The sequence below is a fragment of the Pseudonaja textilis genome, chromosome 2, assembly GCF_049901715.1.
Source record: "Pseudonaja textilis isolate UNSWEBS1 chromosome 2, rPseTex1.2, whole genome shotgun sequence".
Classification (NCBI taxonomy): Eukaryota; Metazoa; Chordata; class Lepidosauria; order Squamata; family Elapidae; genus Pseudonaja; species Pseudonaja textilis.
The window spans coordinates 75,742,453-75,769,236 of NC_141991.1; the positions used below are offsets into that span (position 1 = coordinate 75,742,453).

Here is a 26,784-nt window from a genome sequence, read left to right on the forward strand (position 1 = left end):
CTCCACCTCTCTGTGGCTATCTGGTTGGTTCTGACCACAGGACAGACACAGACTTCTGAAATGAATGGAATCTGCAGAAAAAACTATTACTACTGTACCTGTGGTGATTGGGGACCTGCTGTACTGCAGGTCAAAGGGCTGTGAAAATATTTACACACCCCTCACATCCCGAGACAAAAGCATTCCAGCTCCTTCCTCTACTTGCCCAGTCCTATAGACTGCACACCCAGAACAACTAAGAGACAACAACACTTCCCGAAGGCATCTTTCTACAGGAACAAATAATTCTCTCAACACCTTCCAGCTATTAAGTCTTTTCTATTAATCGCATGTCTTTGCTTCCTCTATTGTCCCACTCCCACTTGTGAAGATTGGGACTACTTCCAACTTTGTTACAGCACATCATTACTATTTATATTTGATTATTTTCCTATTATGAGTTTGATTGTTGATTTGTACCCTGTGTTATCATTATATGTATACTGTTAATGTTCTTGACTCTTGACAAATGTAATGTACTTTTATGTATACAAGAAGTGTTTGCACAAGACAAATTCAGCCGTCATTCGCACTTTTCCAGCCAATAAGGAATTCCCATTCATTCTATCGGGATTTCTCTTGTCCCAGCTGATGAAGCGGAGAACACCATGTCTTGCTGACCAAGAATCTGACTGCTGTCTGGCGGCCCCCAGCCAGCAGATAACTCAGGTGCAGGGAGCCGAGAGGGGAGGCTGTGCCCAGTCTCTGTGGCGCAATGGTTGGCGCGTCTGTTTGTGCCAGAAGGGATGATGGGTTCGAAGGCCACCAGGGGACAAACCTGCTGATGGCTCTAGCATTCAGAGCGAGGTAGTCAGTTGGTGATCGGCACCAGCTTTTCATCATAGAACTTAGCGTTCTCACCTAGTCGATCCTTTTTCTGCAAATATTCCTTATCATCTGCATTTTTTTAAAACCTTCAAGACTGCAGAAGGAAGAACAAGGCGAACTATTAACAAATCATTTGTTAAGCCGAAGGGAAGGAATCACCCCACGTGTCCTGAGCTTCTTCCTCAAGACTGGAGAAGATACGGGTGGCTCAAAAGCAGCCTCGGTCAGGAGCTCAAGGGTCCTAAGAAACATTGTCTGTTTGTTACAAGATTGACCACATGTTGCACCAGGAGGAGAGGAGGAGGAGGAGAGCGCAACAGCGGCAACGGCAGAAACTCAGATCTTGTTCGCCATTACATTCTTTGACATTTATTATAATGTGCGCTTTTGGTCTGCTGAAATCTAATTTTGCTTTCTATGATAAAATAAACAGGACAATTGAGAAGCATTGACATGAATGCTCAAAGCTAAGAGATGTTCAATGCGAAACAGTACTGGTTGGTGTGCTGACACAGTATGGAAAAATAGATAGAGAGCTTGGACATGTTTTAACAGCAAGGCAGCCATCATTGAAAACAAAGCTCCTTTGGTCTCCTGGTGTGGGGAGACCACAAATGAAAACCACGGCACTCTGTTGTAGGAAGAATTCTGACATTTGCATCAATCTAGCACTTACAGGGTAGCACCCCACCACTTTAGGGATGTGGAGGAAGTCCCATCTGCCCACAGCTGCTACTGGCTCAATTTCTCTCCAGTGAGCAGATCCGGGATCAAAAATCTTGTCTGGTGATGTTTGCCTCCTAGAAGATCAAAGGTGGAAGGAGACGTGCATGTGGGACTCGAACCCGGGTCACAAGGTTAAACTGCATGATGTCCCTACACCTGGCACAGCTGTTGAGAGTCTGTCTGAAGAAAGCAATACTTATATCCAGGTTTCTCTTTTCCTATCTGGGTCTTGGAACAAGGTATTCCATTACCTCTAGCCAGCTTAGCTCTGGTCACTCCAGGAGGCAGGAGGGAGGCCGGAGATGGAGGCCTGTGCCAGGTCTCTGTGGGCATAATGGGTTGCAGCGATCTGGCTGTAGCCAGAAGGATGGTAGTTCGAGCCCACCCGGGGCGGCCACGGGTGCCTGCCCCCTTGACGAGGTGGCCGAAAGTGGCCAGAGAAGGTGATGGACTGCTAATCCATTGTGCTCTGCACGCGTGGGTTCGAATCCCACCCTCGTCAGCACTTTTTCCTTCTGCTTGCGGGATTTCAGGGTGAAAGTACCTTCCTCTGTATATTGGAAGGGTGAAAAGCTAAGCATGTACGCTATTTTTAACATTTTCTGCTCCTTGTGAGAACGTGTTATTCCATATTCTTGTTTCTTTTTATCATGATCTGCGATTGAATCCATCGCTCCGATGTTGGTGTGTCTAATGCGCTCCAGACAAGCAAACCATCAATCAAGGCACTTCTCTCTCGCTACCTAGTGGTCTCACATATTTGAAAATCACTTTTTTTATAGAAATGATGCATGACACCTTGATTCCCTTTCAATGACTGTTGATTGCAACAACACTGAAAACAAGGACCGTTTTCACACTCAGGCCGTTTTTCATTCCCCTATCACATAGCAAAATTCAAGTGCTGGCAGCTGACTCTGTTGCAATGGTTGCACTACTCTGGGGTCATTACAGTCTCTTTTGCAACCTTCCTTTAAGCAAATCAATGGAGAAGCCAAATTCACTTAACAACCCTGGTTACTAAGTTAACGACAATGGTTCTTACATAGCTAGCCACAGCAAGAAAGGTTGTGGCTGCTTCATCACTGAAAGGTTTTAAGAAGACTGAAACTATCAGATGGTATTGGGCAGGGTTGGCAACCTTAAACTCTCAAGAAACCCTACGAAGTTTTAACAGGGAAGTCCCCATTCAGTTCTGGAGCAGACTGGAAGTCCAGTTCCCCACCATACAGAATGCCTCCTAGCACAGCACCTTTTTACCTCTGTTGACCAAAATCCGGTTCCCCACCATGAGTCACCTCTAGCACAGCACCCTTTTCTTCTGCTGACCGAAAATCTGGTTCACTATAAGTCTTTCCCAGTGCAGCATCCTTTTCCTCTACAGCTGGTCGGTTTCCCACCCATGCAGTGCACCTCCTATACAGCTTTCCCCTCATCTATCATCTAGCAGCTATCAATTGTGGAGCCAACCGGCGACAGTGTGAGCCGCAACAGAGGAGGAAGAGCCATGCGGCTCCGAGCCACAGGTGCAACACCTGGTATAGGGTCTCCTGAGCTGGGCAGGGCATGGACTAGGGCCCTCAAGGTCCTTCAGCTATATTCTGGTTCTGCGATTCAGGTCATAATATAGGGCAAAGCTCACTTAACAAAAATGTCTTGCTTGTAACAGAAAAATGCTGGTCCCAATTGTGGTTTCATAAGTCAAAGGACTCCCGCAGCATTTTTTCTTCCTCCCTGTTTTGCTTTGCTTCCTCGTATGGTGTTTGTGTGCGAAAGCATATTTAGAAAACGAAGTCCATAGGACACAGGAAGAAAGCATTGGGGACTAAGCATAGGGTGGGTTTATTATCCACAATGCCGTGAAGCCAAGTGGAGGTAAGGCAGATCCCTATCAAACCTTTGTTTCTTGTAGGATGAACTGTGCTACTCCTGAAACATCTTGTGTTTTCTCTGGATTCAGCAACTTCATTCTCAACTTCAAGAAGACAAATCTGTTCTGGCTGAGGCCAGAATGAAAGGCTCTCAAAGCGTGGTGGTTAAACTGCGTTTTTGAGTTAATTCTGCAAACTGCTAACTTATTTTGATTCTCACCAGCTCACGAGGATTAACCAATAAAGCGATTTCATTGACTTGTGCCGCGGGAAAAAGCAACAACTCACCAGATAATTTTACCAAAGAGTATAACTTTTTCCAATAGATCCATATAGGCATGGAAGAAGCAAAGCCAATTCACAAAGGTTCCCACAGAAAGCGGCGTAAGCCAGAATTCCACTTCGGCCATCTACCATCCATTGTCCACCAAACCAATGGATTCTTTGTATTTTGAGAAACAGTCTGTGGTTTGAAAAAGTCTCATAACAGGAGCGTGTGATTTGTCAGACTCAGCTGTAGCTTGGCTCCCTCGGCCTCCCAACTGCCCCAAGGAGTTTTTCTGTTGTCAGGCGATGCGAGGAGAATTGAAGGTGATGACAATAGAATCCGAGTCAGTCTTGACAGGTTGACTTCAACCTGCCATGAGGGTAGGAACTACTGCAGGTTTGGACCGGTTCTATAGGGCAGTTGTTATGTTCTGCCCAGTTCGAACCGGCAAATCGCGCCACTGGCTGGTCCTGCCCTCCCATCCGCTCACTCCTTACCTGGCGTGCCGCCATCAACCTTGCCTGCTAAGTTGCTATTTTTTTCCCCGATCATCGGCTGTTCTGCTGTGCCAGAAGATTTAGATTAACATAGAAAGCAGAAAATTGTTGGATTTCTTGCTTTCTAACTAATCTAAAAGCAAACTGAACCTTCTTTAGGACGAAGCTTCTGTTTTCAGTGCAGACTCAGGCAGTAGATTGCGAAAGGTAGATCTCTGAATGAATCTGTGATTCTGTAGAGCAACTCAATCCAAAAGCCTGCCTGCTTTGCTGATTTTGGGTAAAGATTATCTTTTTGTAATAAAAATTCAATATTTACCCCACATGGTGAATAGAGCCGAGTTAATTGCAATGAGTTGCCCCAGGCAAATTTTATGTGACAGACTCAGATAGCAGATTGCAGAAGATAGATTTCTGAGTGAATCTGATTCTTATAAACCACTCAGTACTGCCTGCATCTTTGCCTGATTTGGGGGTAAAGGTTGCTCTTTTTTTTAAGGCATTCAATATTTACATAAGCATTTATATTTATACAAGCCATGCCCAGCCAGTGCATGACACCAAGCCACACCACAAATTAGGGACACACCCACACAGAACCAGTTGCTAAGAAATTTGAATCCCACCCCTGCCTGCCATCCTTCTGAGATCGATAAAGTAAGGACCAAGATTGTTTGTGAAGGCGGGGCAATATGCCCAACTCATAAACTGCTTAGAGAGGACTGTAAAGCACTGTGAGCGGTATATAAATACAAGCACTATTGCTATATGGATGATCCTCAACCTGTGTTTGGTACAATGACAGTTTGAAGATACAATGGCACTGAAAAAAAAGAAGTATTATGATCCTTCCTCAAGTTACAACTGTTCGCCCCGGCATGATTGGGATTTGAATTAACTGACATTGCTCCTCTGCAGTCACATAATTGTGATTTGCCGCTTTCCCCACAGCCACCACTCAACCAGGTCATATCAAAAGGGCACCCAGTTTGCTTAACAAGTAACAGATAATCAGAGTTGGAAGGGACCTTATAGGTTATCTAGTCCAACCCACCTCCCAAGCAGGAGACCCTACACCATTTCTGACAAATGGCAGTCCAATCTCTCCTTGAAAGTCTCAAGTGATGGCGCTCCCACAACTTCCAAGGGCAAGCTGTTCCATTGGTTGATTGTTCTCACTGTCAGAAAGTTTCTCCTTATTTCCAGATTAAATCTCTCCTTGTTCAGTTTCCATCCATTATTCCTTGTCTGGCCTACAGGCGCTTTAGAAAATAGCTTGACCCCTTCCTCCCTGTGGCAGCCCCTCAAATACTGGAAGACTTCTATCATGTCTCCTCTGGTCCTTCTCTTTACTAGACTAGCCAAGCCCAGTTCCTGCAAACGTTCTTCATATGTTTTAGCCTCCAGTCCCCTAATCATCCTGGTTGCTCTTCTCTGCACTTTTTCTAGAGTCTCAACATCTTTTTTATAATGTAGTGACTAAAACTGGATGCAGTACTCTAGGGGTGGTCTTACTAAGGCTTTATAGAGTGGTATTAGTACCTCATTTGATCTCGATTGTATCCCTCTGTTAATGCAATTTAGGATTGCATTAGCTTTTTTAGGCTGCTGCTGCACCCTTCTGGCTCATATTTAGCTGGTTGTCCACTAAGACTCCAAGATCCCTCTCACCGTTACTGCTATTGAGCCTGGTTTCACCCAGTCTGTATGTGTACTTTTGGTTTTTCTTGCCTAAGTGTAGGACTTTACTTTTCTCTACACTGGATTTCATTTTGTTGATATGGCCCAGTGTTCTAGTCTGTCAAGATCCCTCTGGATCTTCTTGGGTGTTAGCTATTCCTGCCAGCTTAGTATCATCTGCAAATTTGGTAAGCTCCCCTTCTATTCCCTCATCTAAGTCATTAATGAAGATATTGAAGAATACTCTGTTACAGTCCTGCAGTGTCATTCCCACTAAAGTTGCTGGTTTCATCCAAGGAAATAAATTGGCTGATGTAGGACCGATGCATTGATTTCCTGCCATTGGTGGCATTTAAAAACTACCAACCTGTTTCCAGGCCAGGAACTGATTATATTGATCAGATGGTCTAGGAGAAAAGGATGGTGAGGGTGGCACCATATTTTTGGCACCAGAGGCCCCTGCAATATTGATGCTATTTTGCTATTGGTAAATGTTTTTATTTTTCTATTTCTAGTCTAATGGTTCCTCAAAACTCATTATTTTAGAGTGTCAGCACTTTGGCAGTATTAAATCTGGGTCTTGCAGAAAAAGAAGTCTGATTTTTCATAACTGTAGTTTGAATGTATCTTTAGCAAGCCATTTGAAAAATACTTTACTCTCCCTATAAAACAGAAACAAAATCGCCTTGTTACAAAAGTATAGATGAAACATAAGCTTACAGCTTGGTCAATAAGCAAATAATGAGGAGATAACATTCTTTGTCCCTTGCCATTACTCCATTTCATCTAGACTCTGAAATCAGCAGTTTCACTTTTGGAAGTTGTGCATCAGATCTGGAAAAGGAGCTAGCATGCCAATGTTGTGTTCAGAGAGGAAAAGTTCCAGGATGTCCCAGTGACCTGTTGTGCTAATGGTCTGTGTCTATCAGCCATCTGGTCCTAAGAAATGATTTCCTAATAGGAATAATTAAATAAATATCACTGGAATGCCAATAGAGTCTTTACACTTTCATGGCCGTGGCTTTGTCAAAGTTCACAGAATTCAGTTATCTTGATCAAGACAAGGCTGTTTATATGACCAAACTTAAGCTGACAGGGTCCAGCGACAGCTGCAAGATGTGTAACATTTGTTACACATTGACACCTCTTACATTGGAAGCCAGATCAGGTGACCAGTGACAGATATGTTCAGAAATCTGCTTGTTAACTGTTTTAGGCTGTTCCTCTCTGCTCTCTAGTCAGTCTTTTCTGATATTCTTCTGTTGTTATTTTAATAAAAAGCTGGACCCCCATAATGACCACCTGAACTCTGAAGTTTTCAATTAGGAGGCACTTTAAGGGAAGAAAAGATGCGAATTTTAAATTTGTATTCTGGTGGGCATCTCTTCTTCTCCACTTACGTTTAGCCATGGGATAAAATTGTATAAGCTTTGTCTGCCTTGGTTTGATCTTCAGATTGTACCTGAATCTGAATCTCAATTATAGGATTGTGGCAAAGATTTATGTATAAATCTGCTATTGTTACAAAGAAGGAGGAAAAAAGGATGAAGGGAGAGAATTAACAAAATATTCAGAATTAAAACAAAACAGAACCAAATATCATCCAATTCCACTGTTGGAATAACCCTAATTGTTACATCCCATAATAGCTCTGTTTCTGCTCAGCCCTTCTTCCAAGATGCTGTTGCTTTCAAAATAACTTGGGCTGACTGGTGGTGAGTCTCACAAAATAGACCAATAACTATGCTATTTTTAATACTTTTAAAACGGGCTTTTTAATACTTCGGAAAATTGTTCCGTTTACAAATGAAGGTTATATTGTATGGTCACTGAAATAGGTATTTCATAGACATTCCTTATGTCTTGCTGCCTGCAGTCAGTTATCTCTGCATCAGCATCATAATCTTAACCATTAAGACTCTGGTGTTTGTGCCATATTGAACAGAACTGCAAAATAATAATGTCAAGAAAAGCACTTTGTTCAGAAAAGGCCTTGCCAGCCTATTTAAAGAGTTGTAGACCAGTACTACTCTACAGCACTAAAATTTTTATTTTTCTTAACAGCTAAGGATAGTCCTATTATTACAAAGGATTTCCTTTCTGACTGGGGAGAAAGGATTAGGAATAAAAACAATGAAAAGGAAATGGCATTTGGCAATTATATAGGCTAGAAGTATGATGGCGAACCTAAGGCACGCATGCCAGAGGTGGCAGGCAGAGCCCTCTCTGTGGGTTTGCGAGCTGTTGCCCAACCTCAGCTTTGCTGTGCATACACGTGTGCTTCCCACCGGCCAGCTGGTCCATTCTAGATGAGTTCCAATCACCATGTCATGATGAGTTATGTCCCAGAATTCTGAAAGAGCTGGCAGATGTGATCTTGGACCCATTGAACCATATCTTCCAAAGATCCTAGAGCACTGGGGAACTACCAGAAGCCTGGAAAACAGCTGATGTCATTCCCATCTTGAAAAAAGGAGAAAAACAAATCAGGAAAACACGGACCAATTAGGCTGACAGTAATACCTACAAAGAACCTTGAAAAGATAATCAAGTAATACATCTGCAAACACCCTAGAGGCAAGGAAAGTTATAATCAAAACCAACATGTGCTTGTCAAAAACAGATCATGCCAAACATATCTTATTTCTTTGACAAAGTGATTAAATTAGTGGACCAGTGAAATGCTGTGGATGTAGTATAGTTGTATTTCAGTAAGGCATTTGACCACAACCTACTTCTTTGGTAACCTAGAAAAATGTGGGATAGGCAGCATTACCACCAAATGGATTTGTAACTGGCTGACAAACTGCACTCAAAGGTAGTCTTTAATTGAACTACAGTACATCTACATGGAAAGAAATAAGCAGTGGGGTACCTTCAGGTTCTGTTTTAGGCCCAGTACTCTTCAATGTCTTCATTAACAATTTAGATAAGAGACTAAGTAGGGGAACTCATAAAATTGGCAGACAATACCAAACGAGCAAGAATAACCAATACCCCAGAAGATCGGCTCAAGATCCGGATGGATCTCAATAGACTTGAAATCTGGGCCCTATCTAGCAAAATGAAATTCAATGGCAAGAAAAGTAGGATTTTACTCTTAGGCAAGAAAAACCAAATGTATAGTACATATTTGGTGAAAATTAGCTCAATAGCAGTAACTGTGAGAGGGATCTTGGAGTCCTAGTGGACAGTCACTTAAATATGAACCAGCAGTTACTGCAGCCACCAAAAAAGCCAATGCAATCCTAGGCTGCATTAACAGGGATGGAATCAAGATCACATGCAGTGTTAGTACTGCTTTGTAATGCCTTAGTAAGGTCACACTTGGAATACTGCATCCAATTTTGGTCACCACAATCTTTTGGTAAAAGCGATGTTGAGACTCTAGAAAAAGTGAGGAGAAGAGCAGCAAAGATGATTAGGAGGGTGGAGGCTAAAACATATGAAGAATGTTTACAGGAATTGCGTATATCTAGTCTAGTGAAAAGGACCAGGGATGACCTGATAACAGTGTTCCAATATTTGAAGGGCCACCACAAAGAAAAGGGGGTAAAACAATTTCCCAAAGCACCAGAAGGCAAATCAAAAAGCAATGGATGGAAAATAATGAAGGAGGGAACCAACTTAGAACTGAGGAGACATTTCCTGACAGTGAGAACAATTAATCAGTAGAATGGCTTGACTTCAGAAGTTGCGACTGCTGTATCACTGGAGATTTTTAAGAAAAACTGTTTGTTGGACTTCCGGTTTGCAAGGCTTCGGCGGCGGCAGGAATCTGCAATTGTGCGCGGTTCCCGCTGCGCTCGCCGCCGAAGTGCATCATATCAAGCCGGATTTGGAGGATATGGTTGCCCCGTAGAGGCAACCAAAGACAGGGGAGATCCGGGTAGGGGCTTGGGAGTATCACAAACCCCCTCCCCAGCCAGCTAAACTCCCTTTTCCCAAGGTGGTGGAGCGGCGGTCAGCAATGTCCACCACAAAGAAGCCTGCAGCCAGACAAGATTGTGCAGGTAGAAGTCGGTGAAAGTGAAAGTGAAAGTTTTTGGCTGAACCGGGACTATGTGGAACCTTTAAATATCCTGGAAATTCAATCTCTTGAATGATACATTGTTTCCCAAGAAGACTGCAAAGCGGTGGAAGAAAGTCTGAAAGGGAAAGTTATTTTCTCTCATTCTCCTTCCCTACGGAAATAGCAGATGGAAATCTGAAAAACCTGCTTGGGCACAGAAGGTAATAAAACTTGAGAATTAAAGCCAAGGGGATAAAAGTTTTCTGAACATTGGAATTAAAAATTAAAATCTTTTTGCTATAAGTGGGAAGGAAGAGGTAAAGAACTTATTTTAAGATTGTACTAGAGGAGACTGCTTGGAGTTTATAAGACCAGAAATAAATGGTAATAAGACTTCTAAAAATTATTGTGTAATTGAATTCTACCCCAGGAAGAGAAAATATAAAAAGAAGAAAGTGCTAATGAAATAGTTTGTTTTAATTTGGACTGCTTTGTGACTTTGACTTTTGGGAACTATTTCTTGAAAGAATAAAAACATTTGGGTTGTTTTTTTTTTAAAAAAAAGGCATTATCTGTTGAAGAATTGCAAATGGAATTTCAAAAGCTAAAAGAAGAGGAACAAGAAGGCAAGGGTTCTTCTGGATCTATTTTTCACTTTTTAGAAATGGCGATTTCCACCTACCAGGAAATACAACAACAAGAAAGCTGGGATGGAGAAGAAGAAGCCATCTTTAATGGACAAATAACCTTAGTTGAGGAAGAAAAGAGAAAGCGGGGAAAGAAAATGGAGAATTTAGAACTTAAAAAAGCCACCAAGAAAGGAAAAAATAAGGTGAAAAATTGATACAATTTCAGAAAGCAACAGAAAAAAGAAATACAACAGAGAGGGGAGACTAAAAGAGTGGAGATTGGGGGGGGGGGCAAAAAGGCTAGAATTGATAAGAAAGGAAGGGAAAAAGGGAAAAGAAGTCATAAAGGTTTAAAACAAGATGTTAAAAAACAGTTTTTTTTCAGAGACAAAGGGTAAAATATAATCTTAAAAAAACAGAGATTCTGCAAAAGTACATAAGACTGTATTCTAGATATTAGTATTTGAAATCGAGTTAGAAAACTGAAATATTATATGAGTTAATAATATATTAAAGGGAACATATAAAAATGTCTAAGATTTAACAATAGAATTTAATTTCCTATGGAACATTGTTTTTACTATATTATAAGCCTATTTTTCTTTTTTTTTATCTCAATATTCTAAAATGTAGTATTTAGAATGTACTAAGCAGAATCAGTATGGAAAGTATGTATTTTTAAGTGTTAAATTTAGGGAAAGATAAAAAGTTGTCATACTTCAACCAGTGATTACAGGAGAAATATTGTATTAGAAAGAAAAGATAAATAGATAATTGAAAGAGAACGGACAAAAGATGCAAGTATAATTATCTAAATTGAGATGAAATAAATAAAATAAAATTAAGAGAGCGAATAGAAGAGAGAAAATATATAGAAAATATAGAATGTTAAATAAGATATGAAATAGTATATTAGGTGAGCATGAATTTGATTTCTGTCTGTACAAAAAGATGTAACCCGGGGTTAAGCCGCTTTCCAAAAAGAAGTTTTATGTATTTATGTTTTATGTTTTGTTTGTCTATGTTTGAATTAATAAAACTCTAGAAGAATGTTGGAAAAGAATAATGAAATTGCAAATAAGACAGATGGATACAATGAATATATACAAATCAAGGTAAAAGAAATATAATTGAATAGAAGGAAAGGGAGAAATAGAGAGAAGTTGGGAAAAGATATGAAGTTGAATATATAAGATAAATATGCATATTAAACTCGGCTTGTATGGAAATGCGATAGTTTGGAATTATGCTGTCTTTAAACAAGATGTTTTATTTGTTTTTCAGAAAAGATGTCTCATGTTTTTATATCTTATGTTTTGTTTGTCTATGTATTGTTTTTAAAAAATTAATAAAATTTGTTTTAAAAAAGAAAAGAAAAACCGTTTGTCTGAAATGGTATAGGGTCTCTTGCTTGAGCAGGGGGTTGGATTAGAAGACCTCCCAAGGTCCCTTCCAACTGTTTTTCTCTTCTGTTCTGTTTTTGATAGAACGCTTCTGAGTTCATTTGTCTGGTGGTATCAATCAAATGAAACCAGAGCTAAGAAGAACCTTAATAGCCAGAGTTTTGAATTAATTAAGCAAATAAGTAATGTTGTGTTTACTAAAGCAGATTTCCAGTAACGGAGAAAAAGTTGTAAAAACAAATAACAGGAAACCGTGCATCCTGATGATTTTATCTTTATTATCTAGCTTAGAAATGTCCAACAGAAGAATTCATGACTATCAGTCAGATGTGAAGGATTAATTCAGATATGAATTAATTGGAAAAAAGTGTAAAAGGGAATTTATCAGAAGTCACTTCAGCTATTATTTTGAGTTATTATTGCATAAGTCTCAATAAAGAAAAAAATGTATTAACAATTTAGCTATGTTATCACTACTGGGGTGCTTTTGAGCTAGCAACAACCTGGACAAGGCTTAATGAGGTTGTCTTAATGAGGTTGCTATTGAATCCATACAATTGTACATTAATGAGATAATCCTGTGAGAGTGTATTTGGAAAAAAAAATCCTATTCTGTTCAATGAGGCATTCTTCCAAAAAAATATGTATATAGCTTTGCTGTAAGAATTTATCAGTAAACTACAACAAGTCTCTACATTGCCTTTAATAATAAATGCACCTCAGAAATTAAAGTCAACGATTGTTTAATGGAAACTTATATGGAAATAATGTAATGTCTCCTGTGCTTTTTACACTTTTTCAGGAATTGTTTTCTTTGTCCCCAAAGTAGTTTTTGCTATATCTGGAGTGACTCCATTTTCATACTGTTGCCATTGCAACAGTGGTGGGATTCAATTTTTTTTGCTACCAGTTCTGTGGGCGTGGCTTGATGGGCATGGCTTGGTGGGCGTGTCAGAGGTAGTATTTGCTGGTTCTCCAAACTACTCAAAATTTCCACTAACAGTTCTCCAGAAGTGGTCAGAATGTGCTGAATACCACCTCTGCATTGCAATATCTATTGTAATGTGCAGATCAGCCCTTACTGTTCTTGTACCACTTGTGATAGGAGCAGTTCTTGTGGAGTTTTGGTAAAAAATAACTTGTCTGGAAGGAAAGACTTCTAGAGCTGTTTTGCAGCAACTCAGAAAGTTAGTGAGTTCAACAAAATTATATCAATCCTTAGATGGCTTCCAACCCAGGCAAACATTATTAATACTCCAACATATGTTAGGCTAAAAATAAAAGTAATTTTATTTTTAGAGGTTAAGCTTTCAGGTTTGCCTTTGTTTTCCATCTGTTTTCTGCTTTCTGTCAGGTACAGACACACAACTGATTACATCTGTGGCTGATTTATATATCTTTTGCCCACAGCTGGAATCTGATAGCTTTGAAGCTATCAGTCATAATTTAATAAGCGCTTTTGTCTTTAGTTTGAGTCATACTGCAGCACAGCTATCACCTCCAAAATTCCCATGGGGACACTAAAATGAGAGATAAAGGGAAAACAGCCTTCATGAAGATTATGGTGTCAAAATAACATGCTGAGATACTGACATAGCTGAATGAAACTCTGGCATATTTAGGCAGACATCTGAGAAAATTTGGGATTTGTACCATCAGGCCCACAAGAAATAAAATTAGCTGGCATGAGTTGTGATAGCATAAGTCACAATAAAAACAAGGAGATGGTGTGACAAATTGGGGGTGCTCTTAGTGTATTGTCTTCCTACCTGCATGACACCTCTGAATGCTTGATTTCATTACAAGAGTGGTGGTGGATTTTCCCAAACTGCTAGTATCTTCTCCATAGGATGAAAAATAAGAGTTCATGATCCCAACAACAGCCATGGGCTTCTTCAGGTCAAAATGGGCCACCTCATAGGGCTAACTTCCCTTTAAATCTGATTTTGACCTTGGAAAAGATGAGTTATTACCTTGTTTTGGGGTACATATCACTTCTTCATAACCAGGATTAATTAGAGCTATCAATCTCTTCAGGAAGTAGGAGATCCATTACACCAGATGGTGGTTGAGAGGTTTCCAGAAATGTTGAGAATACCTGTCTGGAATTATTTTCAGTGAAATGCAATGGTTGACACTCAAAAACTTATAATCAATTGTGTTGGTATTATGATTAATTTCATCTCTTATGAACTGGTGGAGTTTCTATGGTGTTCCTGTACAATATTGAGAAAGGTTGCAAATTTGACTTACCTTTTGAGTGATACCATTTCATCACCCTTCATGCAAACCATGGGGCTGAAGTAATTTGACATGTCCAGTTAGCAACAAACTGTGCAGTATAAAGAATTTGGTTACAAGAATGTTAGATCTCTAAGCTTCTTACCACAAAAGAAGTACCTGGGGTAGCTATAATAAATACTTGAAGGAAGCTAGGAAAGGTCTTTATGTATTGTGTACCCTGCTTTTAAGATTAGCAGTTTTTTTAAATTTATTTTTTGATCTGATTGACCAGGAACACACCTCTCTTTCTATCTCTGTTTATAATGCTACCTGCTGTGTTGCATGTGTGAGAACATTCTTGTTTAAATTTGGTTAAACTTCTACTGTGTAAATATACTACTAGCTTCGCCAACACTGCCTATTCTCCAGACTTACGTTCCAGTCTGATATTGTTAGAATTACTTTATGTCTTTCTTCCAGTGTTGAAGAAAAATTATGGAAAGACATACATACAGCAATACAAAGCAGAAAATCTTGAAATTCAAATTTGAAATAAAACCACAACTGTTTCTATTAGATATAATCTGGGGGGGGGGGAGGGGAATAACAGTTTTTGTTTATTGAGAGAACTTCTCCTGTGTAATCCATCATACAATGGTAAAACTGGTGGAAAACAGCCTATGCCTTTATAATTCCACCAAGAATCATTAGAAAGGTTTCAAATAATTTATGATTTTTGTCTAGAATCAAGATATTTATATGGAAGACTGTCCTTGACCGAGCAAAGGAATAGTCAGTATTCCTAGGGAACTTAGCTTCCCCTTGTTCCCTCATAAGCTATACAGTTTGGGGATAAATGCTCAGGAAAGAAGGAAGGAGGAACAAAAACTTTCCTATACACATCTAAGCAGGAGGCCCAGATGATACAATTCCAACCCTCCTCTCTGCAATGAAATGTATCCAAATCCAGAAGCTTTACTAATATGTAGCCAGTTAAGCTAGGCTAACTGTACTCACTTTCTTTTTTAAAAAAATATCTGTACATTTGACTTTTTGGTTTTCAAAGGGAAGTTTCCATTAAAACCTTCTCTATGTTCAAGAAACACCAACAAGTTGTGGTGTTTCAGGATTTTGTTAAGATTTCCGAAGTTCTGCATTTTTCTGAATTTTAGCTAGAAAGATCCTAAGTATCATTTTTAAAAAATTCCTAGGTCTGAGCCAAAGGGAGAAAGGTCTTAGTAGAAAGGCTAAGAACCACTCATCTGGACAGATTTGGGTCTAGTATCAAGAGGGTCAGCTTGGTTGGTACAGTCTATTCTGGTTATTTTTCACTGGGGAACCGTTGGAAAATGAGGTCTGCCAAATAATTTTTAAATTATTTCTCCTCCTAGTTTGGAATCCCCTAACTACAGATAATACTAATGTATGAACATGCTTGGACTTAAAATGAGTTTTGGTGGGGCTTGTAAAAACACTGGTGAAAATGTGACATAACTACCTGTATTGTGTCATCAATGTGGTATGGATACAGGTGAGACTGGTAATCCAGGATACTTTCTTTCACTTGTTAAAATGTGCTATGTGTGAAACTCATCTAATAGCAAAAATGTCACTGAGACTACAGTAACTTTTTTTTTGCCTTGCAGCAAATTATAAAAAAATTCAAGAAAATATGCAGATATAGCCAATATATGTATCACAATATTATGTTTTCAAAATATATACGTGCAATCAGGTCAGTTGAAGATACTGTAAGGTAAGATGTAGTCTATTATAAAATTATGAAGAAATCTATCTACATGGTCGCTAAAAACTGTTCCCAACTTGGTGGCACATAATCATATTTAAAGCAGATGAAAATCAAGGATTTTTTAAAAAAATGATTTTGAACATATGGATAAAGTTTTTTTTTAATGGGATAAAATGTTTATCATTGCTATAAATAATAATATTTATAGTAATGCTATAAAACCTGAATGAAGGTAGACTAATCTTGTGGAATGGATTGAAGTAAAGATGTGAAATTAACCATGAACAAAAGGGCTAAAAATGTGTATCAGGAAATATGAATTAGTTTAATTGAGATTGTTATGAGACCATATGAAAATAGAGGCTACAAGTTTGTTTTCAGAATATTTATTTTTAAATTCTGACTTACAGTTGTCACAACTGAGGAAACCTTAAGTGATTTACAGCCTATACAAACAGTACAGTAAAATGTCCACATTATAATAAACAAAATAAAAATGACAACATAAGGAAATCAGTTAAACATCCATAATACACAAAATAAAATGAAGCAGTCAGCAGCTAACGTATGAACACATTTAGATCCAATAAAATCAATGGTGAGATTGCATATCTGATATGCTTTCTGGAAAAATAATCAGCCACAGCAATCAGGTGGGAGATTTATTTGCTGATTTGATGAAAGATTGAAAGAATGAGTACAGGATATGTGGTTCATGAGAAGTTCTCAACGTGGGAACAAACCGCATTATTCAGTAATGTGAGAAATAGGCATGGGGAAAAGTAGACAAAGAAGAAACAATGAAGAAGTGAAAGGAACTAGCATGAAAGCAGAATATTTCAGGAAGAGAAAAGACAAGCCCTGTATGAAAAGCTGTTGGAAAATAATCTCCCAAGAGAGTGAATAAATGGAAAACCGATGCCAGAGAAGGGAAAATGTAAGCAGTCTGGAACAGAGTGTAAAGTATTTTCTTACAAAGTGCCATACAACGCTACAGTAATAGGAAATATTAAAAGTTTGATGACATATGGAATGAAAAAGACTGTGGATTGCGGAATGAGAAAAAAATGTGTGCAGGTCAATGACTGAAGAAAAAAACTTAGATGAAGATATGATGTAGATCTGGACAGCACATTGGATTTGAAAGCAAAAGCTGTACTGGAGAGCTTGGGAATGTGCATGTGGCATCCATTTATAGGCTTTTAAACCAAAACCATCTATAGAAGATAGTTGCATCACCCCAGGACACAATCATGGTGATGTTGCTTTAAGTTGCAGACTATTCTTACATGATGAGGATCTAAAGGAGAAGTGGTGGAACATGTGACTCCAAGTAGCTTGTCCATGCCATAGAGTACTGGAATTGAAATTCACTCAGGCTAATTATATAAAAAGAATCTGACTCAGTGTCAAAAATGGCATCTAGACATGCCAAATTAAAAGAAATTTTATCTGTAAGCCGTTCAAAGTGTTCTAACAAACATTTTGAGGTCTTTGTAATAGAACTCAGGGAGGAGAAGGTAGAAATACCAGTAGGTCTTCCTCTTCTCATCCTCACAGGACATGAGTTGAGAATTCATTGTGTGCAAGAAAATTAGCTCCTTTACATCTCACTATACTACAGTGTAAGCTTCCAAATGTGCTTTAGTTATTTACCTTACTGTTTCATTTTTTATTTTTTTTATTTATTAAATTTCTGTAGCTGCCCATCTCAATCAATGACTCTGGGTGGCTTATAATTCAAAACTTATACAAAAATTAAAACAATAAAAACATTTTAAAAAACAATAAAAACATTCACAATAAATATACACAGCAGAAATCAAATCGACTGCTTCTAAGGGCCCTCATCAGCATCAAAGGTGGCCCCACACTGTGTATTTACGTGGCCAGTTAAGAGCAAAGCCAGAAATGGAGCCCTTAGCACATTTAGCATGCCAGGCTCGGGAGCACAGACAGCCTTATAAAAGACCAACAGGATTGGGGCCTTTCTAATCTCTGAGAGGAGATCCTGTACTTCATCCATGTGCCATGGGGCCACCTTTGAAGCTGAAGAGGGCGCTTAGACTTCTTGATTGCGCAATTTGCCTGTAGAATCAGCCAACTCCTCTATAGATAGAAGATCTCTGTTTTATTTGGGACATTTTGGCATAACAAAAGAGAAACTTAAATATTTTAAAGGGCTTAGAACCTTACTTCAAATCTGACATAGGGAGGAGGGAAGGGGAATAATCTTTAATATTCTTGTAATAACTTGTTGGCTTGTCAACACCAAATTGATGTATACCTTGATTCCTATGTCTCAACACAACAATTAAATGCTTCAAAATGATATCCTGTATATATAGCAAATAAATCCTGCAATCTGAAATCTGTCAAGCATCCTTTTTTCAGCATCCACCAGACAGATTGGGTATACCCTCTGAAAGGAAAATCACTTTGGGGTCATTACTGACCAAATAAACTGGCTTCAAATGCATTTTTCCCCAATGTCTAGCTATCGATCATTCTCAAAGAAAGGCCCTCAGCTATTTCTGAGCTGGCAAACAATGAAGCTTCCCTTTCAAGGTTGAGTAGGCTTGATGCCAATTTCTCCTTCTTCCTTGTGAATTTTTTTTTTTTTACTTTCTTGAAACACGCAGGTAAGTATTTCTGTAGAGCTCAAGCTCCAGGCTTCCAGTTCCCTGGACTGTTTTCTTTAAATTGCTCCCTTTCTCCCTCCCTCCCATCCCCAGTTATTGCCATTCTGCATATCACAAGCAATTTTTGAAACACCTCCACTTCAGAACAAGTAGTCATGCAGGAAACATATGGGGGGTGGGAGGGGAAACAAATTCTTGGACAAATCCCATGCAATTTTCTTGTTTAATTGGAAGCAAATCCCACTGTATGGTGGGGCAAGTTTCAAAGGACCACTTATCTTAAATGAAGCATCAAACAAAGCATCCCCACTCCATCACACTGGGAAAAAAATGAAGAAACTGAGCAGAAGGGTTGTGCTGATTTGTTCATACAAAGTGCCTTTTGTGTATGATTATACAACATCTTGATTTTGAAATCTTCCTCTGTGTGCCCCGCTGCCTCCCCCACAAAGTGTCTTGAACTGGCATCTGGTGCTACCTGTGGTGGGAGTATCCCCTTTAAAGATTCCCTTGCTCTCAAAGGTTTTGCATGATGATATCATCTTATCCTGCGTTCCTCCCAGGTGAGGGAATCCATTCTTGGAAAAGTCACATTATAATCTCTCTCTTTTTCTCATCATTGGAGAAAAGATAATGGTGCATATTTTTCATTAGCTGTTAATCATTGGCTCTGGGGGACATTTCTTCTATGCTAATTTTAATCAGTCTTTAAATTTTTTTAAAATACTGTTTGTGTTTAAAATTTTTGTTAGCCACTCTCAATGTTCACCAAAGCAGAAAAGCCGATGTTACTGAAATACTGTAAATGCACAGCAGCTGTTTCTTTGAGGCAAAGCCGCTGCATCGTCCAGAAAAGCACTGAGCAGTCTGCTTGTCTGCCTGCCATGTGGCTCCTTCCCAGATCACTGAACATAGCAGTATTTACTTTTGAGTAAACATACACAAGTGTGCACTGTAAAGAAAATATCTGCCTAGGAAACTAATTTCAGTTTTTTTTTTCTTGGCACCTTGGTTAGCTCCCTGCACAAATCAGACTAAGACAGTTTTGGACTTTTTAAAAAAAATACACCGATTAAAAGAGAGTTGGCCAGCTACTCTGTTGTTCACATGGTTTCCCAGATCAAATTAGGAAGAACATCCAGAGATTCTAGAGTATTCCACTGCTATTCAGTAGCAAAATGGTTAGTTTTGAGGTACATCCTTTCCTGTATTAATAAATAAAAGTAGAGCTAGCTACAGTATAGAATTAGCACTTACAAATTGAAAATAAATAAATCTAAGCCCTGCCACATCCTCAAAAGGGATAAAATGTTTGGTCGCTAACATTTCCTGGCTCCTACTGAAATTTTGGCTGTATTTCTAGGGGAAAAAAGTGTTTCTAATGTTTCATATTTTATGAAAAGTTTGAATGCCTACATGCTTGGCAATTCTTATTTGATTTTACATGAATTACATTTCAAGGTATATATTTCCATGCATTATAACAGATTACATAGTTTAGCAAGCTATACAATCAGACTGACAAAAGGTCCTGCAATGCTTTATGTATAAAACAGTCACTGTAAAGAGAAATATTTAGTCACAATTAGGTATGGATATTTCATGCTGTTGTATGACTATAAATAAAGAGAATGGGAATTTTCCATGCTAATATTCTTTGCCACAAAAATGGTTGCTGCCTCATTATAGTGAAAGATGTCTCCTTGTTTTCTTAATAAATAAGGTTGAATGAGACAGAGAGCTGATTCTCATATTAATACTGATTTTATTTGGATCTCAAATATATATATTATTCATTCTGCAATTTTCCCCCCTGGATCAAAATTTAACATTCTGTATCATTCCTCATGAATTTTTCTCATTCCTAATTTCAAGGGGATGTATGAAACTTCAGCAAAAGATACGTCATTTGAAGATAACCTTAATGTATTGTAAATAACAAGCATTTGTGCAATAAACTCTGCAAAGTCTAAAACATATGAACAAACAAAACAAAATCTTGCTAATCATATTAGCAGAAAAGCAACAATACAGGTCAATGAATATATTGAAATATTATAGAAAAAAATTAAGTTTATTACAAAATAAAGCTCAGAATAACACTGATGTTCCCAAACTTCAATCCTGAAGGATAATGTGCCCTAACATAACTGAGTGGCTTTTTAAAAAAATCATTAGCCAGTGTAAATCATTCCAGCCAATTTACACATATGGAAAGGGAGGATGGGGGGTGGCCTTGGGCTTATCCCCTACTACAAATCATCCCCTTTGCAGCTGCAAGTAGAACTTTTCCTACTATGAAGAGCAGCTAGCAGGTGTGGGATTCTATTAGTTCGGACCAGTTCAATAGAACTGGTTGTTATGATTCTGCGCAGTTCGGAGAACTGGCAAATCATGCCCCTGGCTGGCCCCACCCTTCTCCACCCACCCCTCCCCTCCCCTCCCAGTCAGTCCTGATCGAACATACGTGACATTACCGCATGCCCGACATCGCTGACTGTGTTCTCCCCGCTGAGTCACTCCTTAAGGTATTTCTTTTTTTCCTCCCCCTCCTGACGATCAGCTGTTCTGATGATCAGCTGTGCCAGGATCCTCCTCACTGTCTTACTGCTTCACCCAAGAGGCTTCCCTGAGGCCCAGGAGAAAAGCGGGTGGGGGTACTGTCCCTCATGCTTTGTTTTTTTGCCTTCCTGGGCCCCAGAGAAGCCTTCTAGGAACGAAAATGCCCCCCCCCCAGGAGGCTTCCCTGAGGGCCAGGAGGCAAAAAAATGCAGGGTTTCCTGCAAAAAAAAAAGAAGAAGAAGAAGCAACGACCACCCAGTTACATGGCCATGCCCACCTAGCCACACCCACAGAGCCTGTTGTTAAAACATTTGAATCCCGCCCCTGGCTGCTACCCTGATCCAATTCTCTCCTCTAGAATGTTTAAACTAAAATAGAAAGGGAGGGAGAAGGAGATATATACCTACTCCTATTCAGGGATGCACCTCTCTCTTTAGTTTGTCATCAAAAAGATGTATAATTCTAAAACAGATTTTTCAATTCGTGCCTCTGGGTTTGTGTGTATGTCCCTTTGAGCCAGCATTGACTCCTGGGGGTTGCCTGGACAATTCCCTGTAATTTTCTTGGCAAGATTTCAAAGTGGTTTGCCCTTGCTGGCTTCCTAGGACTGAGAGACAGTGACTGGTCCAATGTCACTCAAAATGAGCTTTGAGCCTCAGGTGGGACTAGAAGTCATGGTCTCCTGGTTTCTAACCTGGCACCTTAATCACTAGATCAATTGGCTTTCCCCTGAATCATACCCTACAAATATGTTCCCAGAATTCTTAGTGGCCTTGAATAGTGCTGTCTACAAATTCTAATCTACATCAAGACATGATCAGGTTGGAAGCAGCAGTTTTTCAAGCATGCTACAGTATAAATGTTCTCAGTATGAATTTCTCACATTTCAAGTCATGCTATGAATGTGCTGGAAACCATTTTCCCATATGAGAAGGTTTACTGTACCTGGCAAAGTGCAGGGTGGAAACAGATTTGCTCTTCTAGATTAAAACTCTTTTATTAACAGCTAAGTTAGCAACGCTTTGGATTCATTAGAGGCAAAAATTCAGCACTGCTATGCCAACCTGGAAGATACCTGAATTAATTTGTTTTAACTGAAAGCCTCTCCAGACTAAGAGAGAAAGTTAGAAAATTAAATCTAAGTTTGGAGCCATAAAGAAAAATGTCATAGCAGAAGTGAAGGTGAGAAGCATCCATAGTAAAAACCAGAATACTAGTTACAAAACAGGTTCCTGTAAAAAGATCCATGTCTATGTACAGATATAATGGCGCATTTATCTTTAGCAGTTAACTACAAGACAACAACATGCAATTGTTAAATTAAGTCTGGGACCTGGCACACACAATATATACCACGGTGGTATTTATGGCACTGGTATGTGTTGCTGCTACCTCAGTCTTATCTAAATAAACAGCAACATTTGGAAACGAATATGACTGAAAACAAAAGCCTGATCTCAGTCATAACCCAAGAATGTCTAATAATGATGGTGAGCCTCTTCTTTAGAATGTCTGTGAAGGCATTAAAGTGATGATGGTACATAGTTTGGGTAATGAAACATCTGCAAGAAAGGAACCAAGCTCAGAGAGCACCAAGGACCCCTCAAACTATTAATTCATTGGAAGAAATGTTTGAGGCTGTCCAAGAGACCCATGGGAGGCATGGCATGGACCACAAGGAATGCTGTATCATTTCCCAGCAACATGGTGCCTCCTTTTCTGAACACTAATTTTCACACAGCACTTGTCCAAAAGATACTCTTGTAATTGAGTTAAAACTGCTAGGATTAATAATTAAGTTTTGCTTTATTCATTTGGAAGATCTTTTAGGCACTGTCTGCTTCTAGCACAACAGTACTAGGCTTTTGATGTCATCATCACCCCAAAACCATACTTGCCCACAAGAGGAATTCAGCAACGCAATACATAGATCAGTGGAAAGATATGGAAATGATTGGAAGGTTGCCTGCTTCAGAGGTTTTCAGGTATGCCGCTGAGTTTCAGGGATTCCTTGGACAAATCAGTGTTCAGAGTTGAAAGGGCAATGTTCTCGTACAACTTTTGAGATTCAAAGCATCTGAGGCTGTGAAGCACAATAACTGCATCTTTCTGAAAATTCTTGTTGAGGAATCCATAAAAGACAGGATTGACACATGTGGAGATCATGGCTATCAAATGGCACAAGGTAAAGACCACGTTATGGTGGCAATGCATCAAGGTCTCATAATTCCAGTCAAACACAATGTTGAATATGTGCAGAGGTAACCAGCAGGCGCCAAAGGTCACAACAATTGAAACTAAGATAACATTAATCCTTCTGCTTTCATTTAGTCTGCTCCTACTCTCCCTTGCCTTATCCACTTTACTGTACCTCCTCTGCAGGCACACAAATATTTTTAGGTAACAAATGAAAATGAACCCTAGTGGAAGGAAGTATTGGAAAACTAACATGGTGGTGGTGAAGACCAGCTGCCCTTCAATGGATGGCCATACCTCAATGCAAACCATTTTGCTGACATAGCTCTCACTGTGGGAAGAGAGATTTTTTAGGGGGTCATCAGACACTTGATAGAATATCAAGAAGGGAGTGGATATTATTAGAGAAAATGCCCAAATGAAGACAATTCCCCAGAATGCATGTGAAACATTGGGCTTCCAACCACGGGGGTTCACGATTAACTGATGCCTCTCAACTGCAATTAACACAAGTGAAAAGGTAGAAACAGAGATAGACATACTTTGCGCAAAAGAAGTTATTTTACACATAGCCTCCCCAAAAACCCAGTAATCCATCCAAGTGTAGGCAACAGTAAAAGGGATGCACATGACGCAAATGACAATGTCAGATATGGAGAGATTGGCAATCAAAACAGTAGTCACATTTTGACTTTGTTTTTGTTTTTTGATGATGACAATTAGGCAAAGGTTGCCCAGAAGTCCGACCAGCATGACCACAGCATACGCTATGACGAGCAACAGGAATAGAAGGAGAGATGGCTGGCAGGATTCAAAGGACACAAACTGTGACTTACTGCTGTTTGCCACAGATGGATCCATGTTGGGTACTGGAGTGGTTTTATCCATCATGAAGTACCTGTGAAACCACAACACAATAAAGAGTGAATCCATCCTTATTTTACCTTCATAGTTTTAGAAGCTCTCCCCTCTTCAGTATAAATGACTTAGAGAAGAGATTTTAAATTCAGGTGTTTAATATTGTTTGAATTGCCTGAGCCCAACTTGGCTTAAAACAAGGAAACAAAAAGCGCCTACTTAGACAGAGACTTTATGCAAGTAATCAGTAGTAGCAAAAAGAACCATTATGTGTTAGAGTCCAATAACCAAAAATTGGCTCTGTGTTTTGAGTTACTATACTATAAAAGATTGGGCAGATCCTATAGTTATTATTTATATTTTTTGCTTTGTTTACAATCATGGCTCATGTTAATATTTGTGTATTTAGGAAAGTATAAGCCATTATTTAAAATGTGTTTTCTATCCTCTTTTCCTGATCTTGTAAAATTATTTGATTCCAGATTCTTTTTGCAAAACGAAGTGCAGAATTATATTTTCTCACTTTCTGTATTGGAAGAAAACATTGATACAGGCAAATATTATAGAAACTGTAATACAGAATGAAAATAATGAGTGGGATATAGTAATGTCTCCATCTAGAAAAGATAATGGAATGGTGAGCAGAAAAATTGCAATGGCTGAAGTCCTTCGGAGGTACAGAGCCTTGGATAAGGAGTTACACTTGAGAAATGAAGCATTTAACAGATGGAACAACCAGCTTGCACTATTCTCTAAGGGAGCCAACTTTACATATCTGACCTAACTGCCCATGTATTCCTATGTATTCTCTTTAACTAATTGTTAGAGATACCTTCTCATCCGAAGAGCTGTGAGTTCTTCTGGTCAATAAAAGGCTATTAGAAAACTGAAAAAAATGCAACCAATGTAAACCCAGAGCAAACACTATGATTAGAAAGATGGAGTATCTCCCCTAAGATGAAATAGTTCAGCACCAGAGCTCTTTAGCTTGGATCACAGAAATTTAAAGGGAAATTTAAAGTTTTTTTTTAAACACAGAATATTGGTTAAACATTTCTCCTTTCATAAAACATGCTGACCTCAGTGATGGCTACTCCAACTTGCAGAACTGCTTGGGAATTTGAACAAGCTTAGATTTGTAGCCTGAGAAATTCCAAAACCTTCCCTACAAGTAAGTTCTTTCCAAAGTAGGCACCATGCTAAACTTTTAATTGCATTTGGGCATCTTTGGGCAGGGTTGATCTTTCCCTTATGCTAATCTGAGAAGTTGCTTCACCAAAAGAGCTATTTTTTTAAAAGAGAAAAAAATTGTATCCTAGTTGTTATTTAACCAGAAGGCTTCAAGTGAGTAGTTGTCTGCAGGACTGGGGCAAGATATAGAGAAACAGGACCTATTTAGAGATAATGGGTGAAAATCTAACTGAAAAGGGGATTCTGTAAAGGTACATAAGATTGTATTGTTATATTAGTAATAGAAATAACTTTAGAAAATTGGAAACAATGTATGATTAAAATGAGGGATAAAAGTGAGTAGTTGTCTGCTGAAAGAAGAGTAGATTCTCTTCTTCTTGGGGATAGAAAAATGGCAGGACAGAAATATGGCAAATAATTGTAGTAAAACTTTTTTCAAATGAGATCTGTCCTCCAAAATGCCTTAGACCAGTGTTTCTCAACCTTGGCAACTTGTGTAGATTTCAACTCCCAGAAATCCTTAGCCAGCACTTGTTGGTTGGAGAATTCTGGGACTTGAAATCCACATATCTTCAAATTGCCAAAGTTGAGAAACACTGTCTTAGACCGTCTTACATTGTTTCTAAGTTCACATATATCAGTTGCTTTATGATGCCTTCTTACAAAGGGTGTAGTAGTTAGGAGACTGAATCCAGCTCTAGATTAGAAAACACATTCTGAATGTATAGCCTAGCTTTAACTAACTTCTTTACACTATCAGAAAATGAGGGTGAGTGCGAACACTGCAATGGTTGGTTTTTAAAATGCATCTAGGAAGTAGAAGTGACCCTGCTGGGCAAAATTTGGGGAGTGTAATGTGGCTTTATCTTGGATTGTACAATTTAGATTTTTACCCTTCAGCAACTTACTGAAAAATATGGATATAAAAAAGAACATTTAATTAAAGTTAATTGATTTATACAATTGTATGATAAAGTGAAGGGATCTGAACTATGGAATGTGTTGCATGATATGGAGTTGAAAGTTGTTTGTTAACTGTGATAACAGCAGTGTATGAAGGAGATAAACCTTACATGACAATAAATGGAAAGTTTAGTGAATAATTCAACACTGAGTAGGAAGTAAGACAAGGATGTATAGATATCATCTTAGTTCTGTAATGTATTATGGACAAATGTATTAGGACTGTAGCAATGTTAGAATCTGAATGGTTTCCAGTGATAAAAGTTGACACATTACCAGACCACAGTAGTTGTGTTTGATAAGAAAATTATAGAAGAAGCAAGGAAGGAAAATCGAATACATGAACTTGTGAATCTTGATAGAATGTTTAATAAAGTTGCAAAAATTGTGAAATTTTAAGGAATGCAAATACCTTAAAGAATAGTGGGGAATATGTGGTCAGTTGC

At 38.8% G+C, this 26,784-nt stretch overlaps 1 protein-coding gene and 1 non-coding gene across 2 annotated transcripts; one reads left to right on the forward strand and one right to left on the reverse strand.

The window, feature by feature from the left end:
- Positions 1-2,007: 2,007 nt before the first annotated feature.
- On the forward strand, positions 2,008-2,095 carry TRNAS-GCU (transfer RNA serine (anticodon GCU)). The gene has a single exon. It is a non-coding gene; the product is annotated as a tRNA-Ser (tRNA).
- Positions 2,096-22,968: 20,873 nt separating this feature from the next.
- Positions 22,969-24,218, reverse strand: LOC113433508 (neuropeptide Y receptor type 6-like). Its single transcript, XM_026696126.2, has one exon. It carries the CDS (start codon positions 24,215-24,217, stop codon positions 23,102-23,104), a length of 1,116 nt encoding a protein of 371 aa, XP_026551911.1. The 5' UTR covers position 24,218; the 3' UTR covers positions 22,969-23,101.
- Between the last annotated feature and the right edge of the window lie 2,566 nt (positions 24,219-26,784).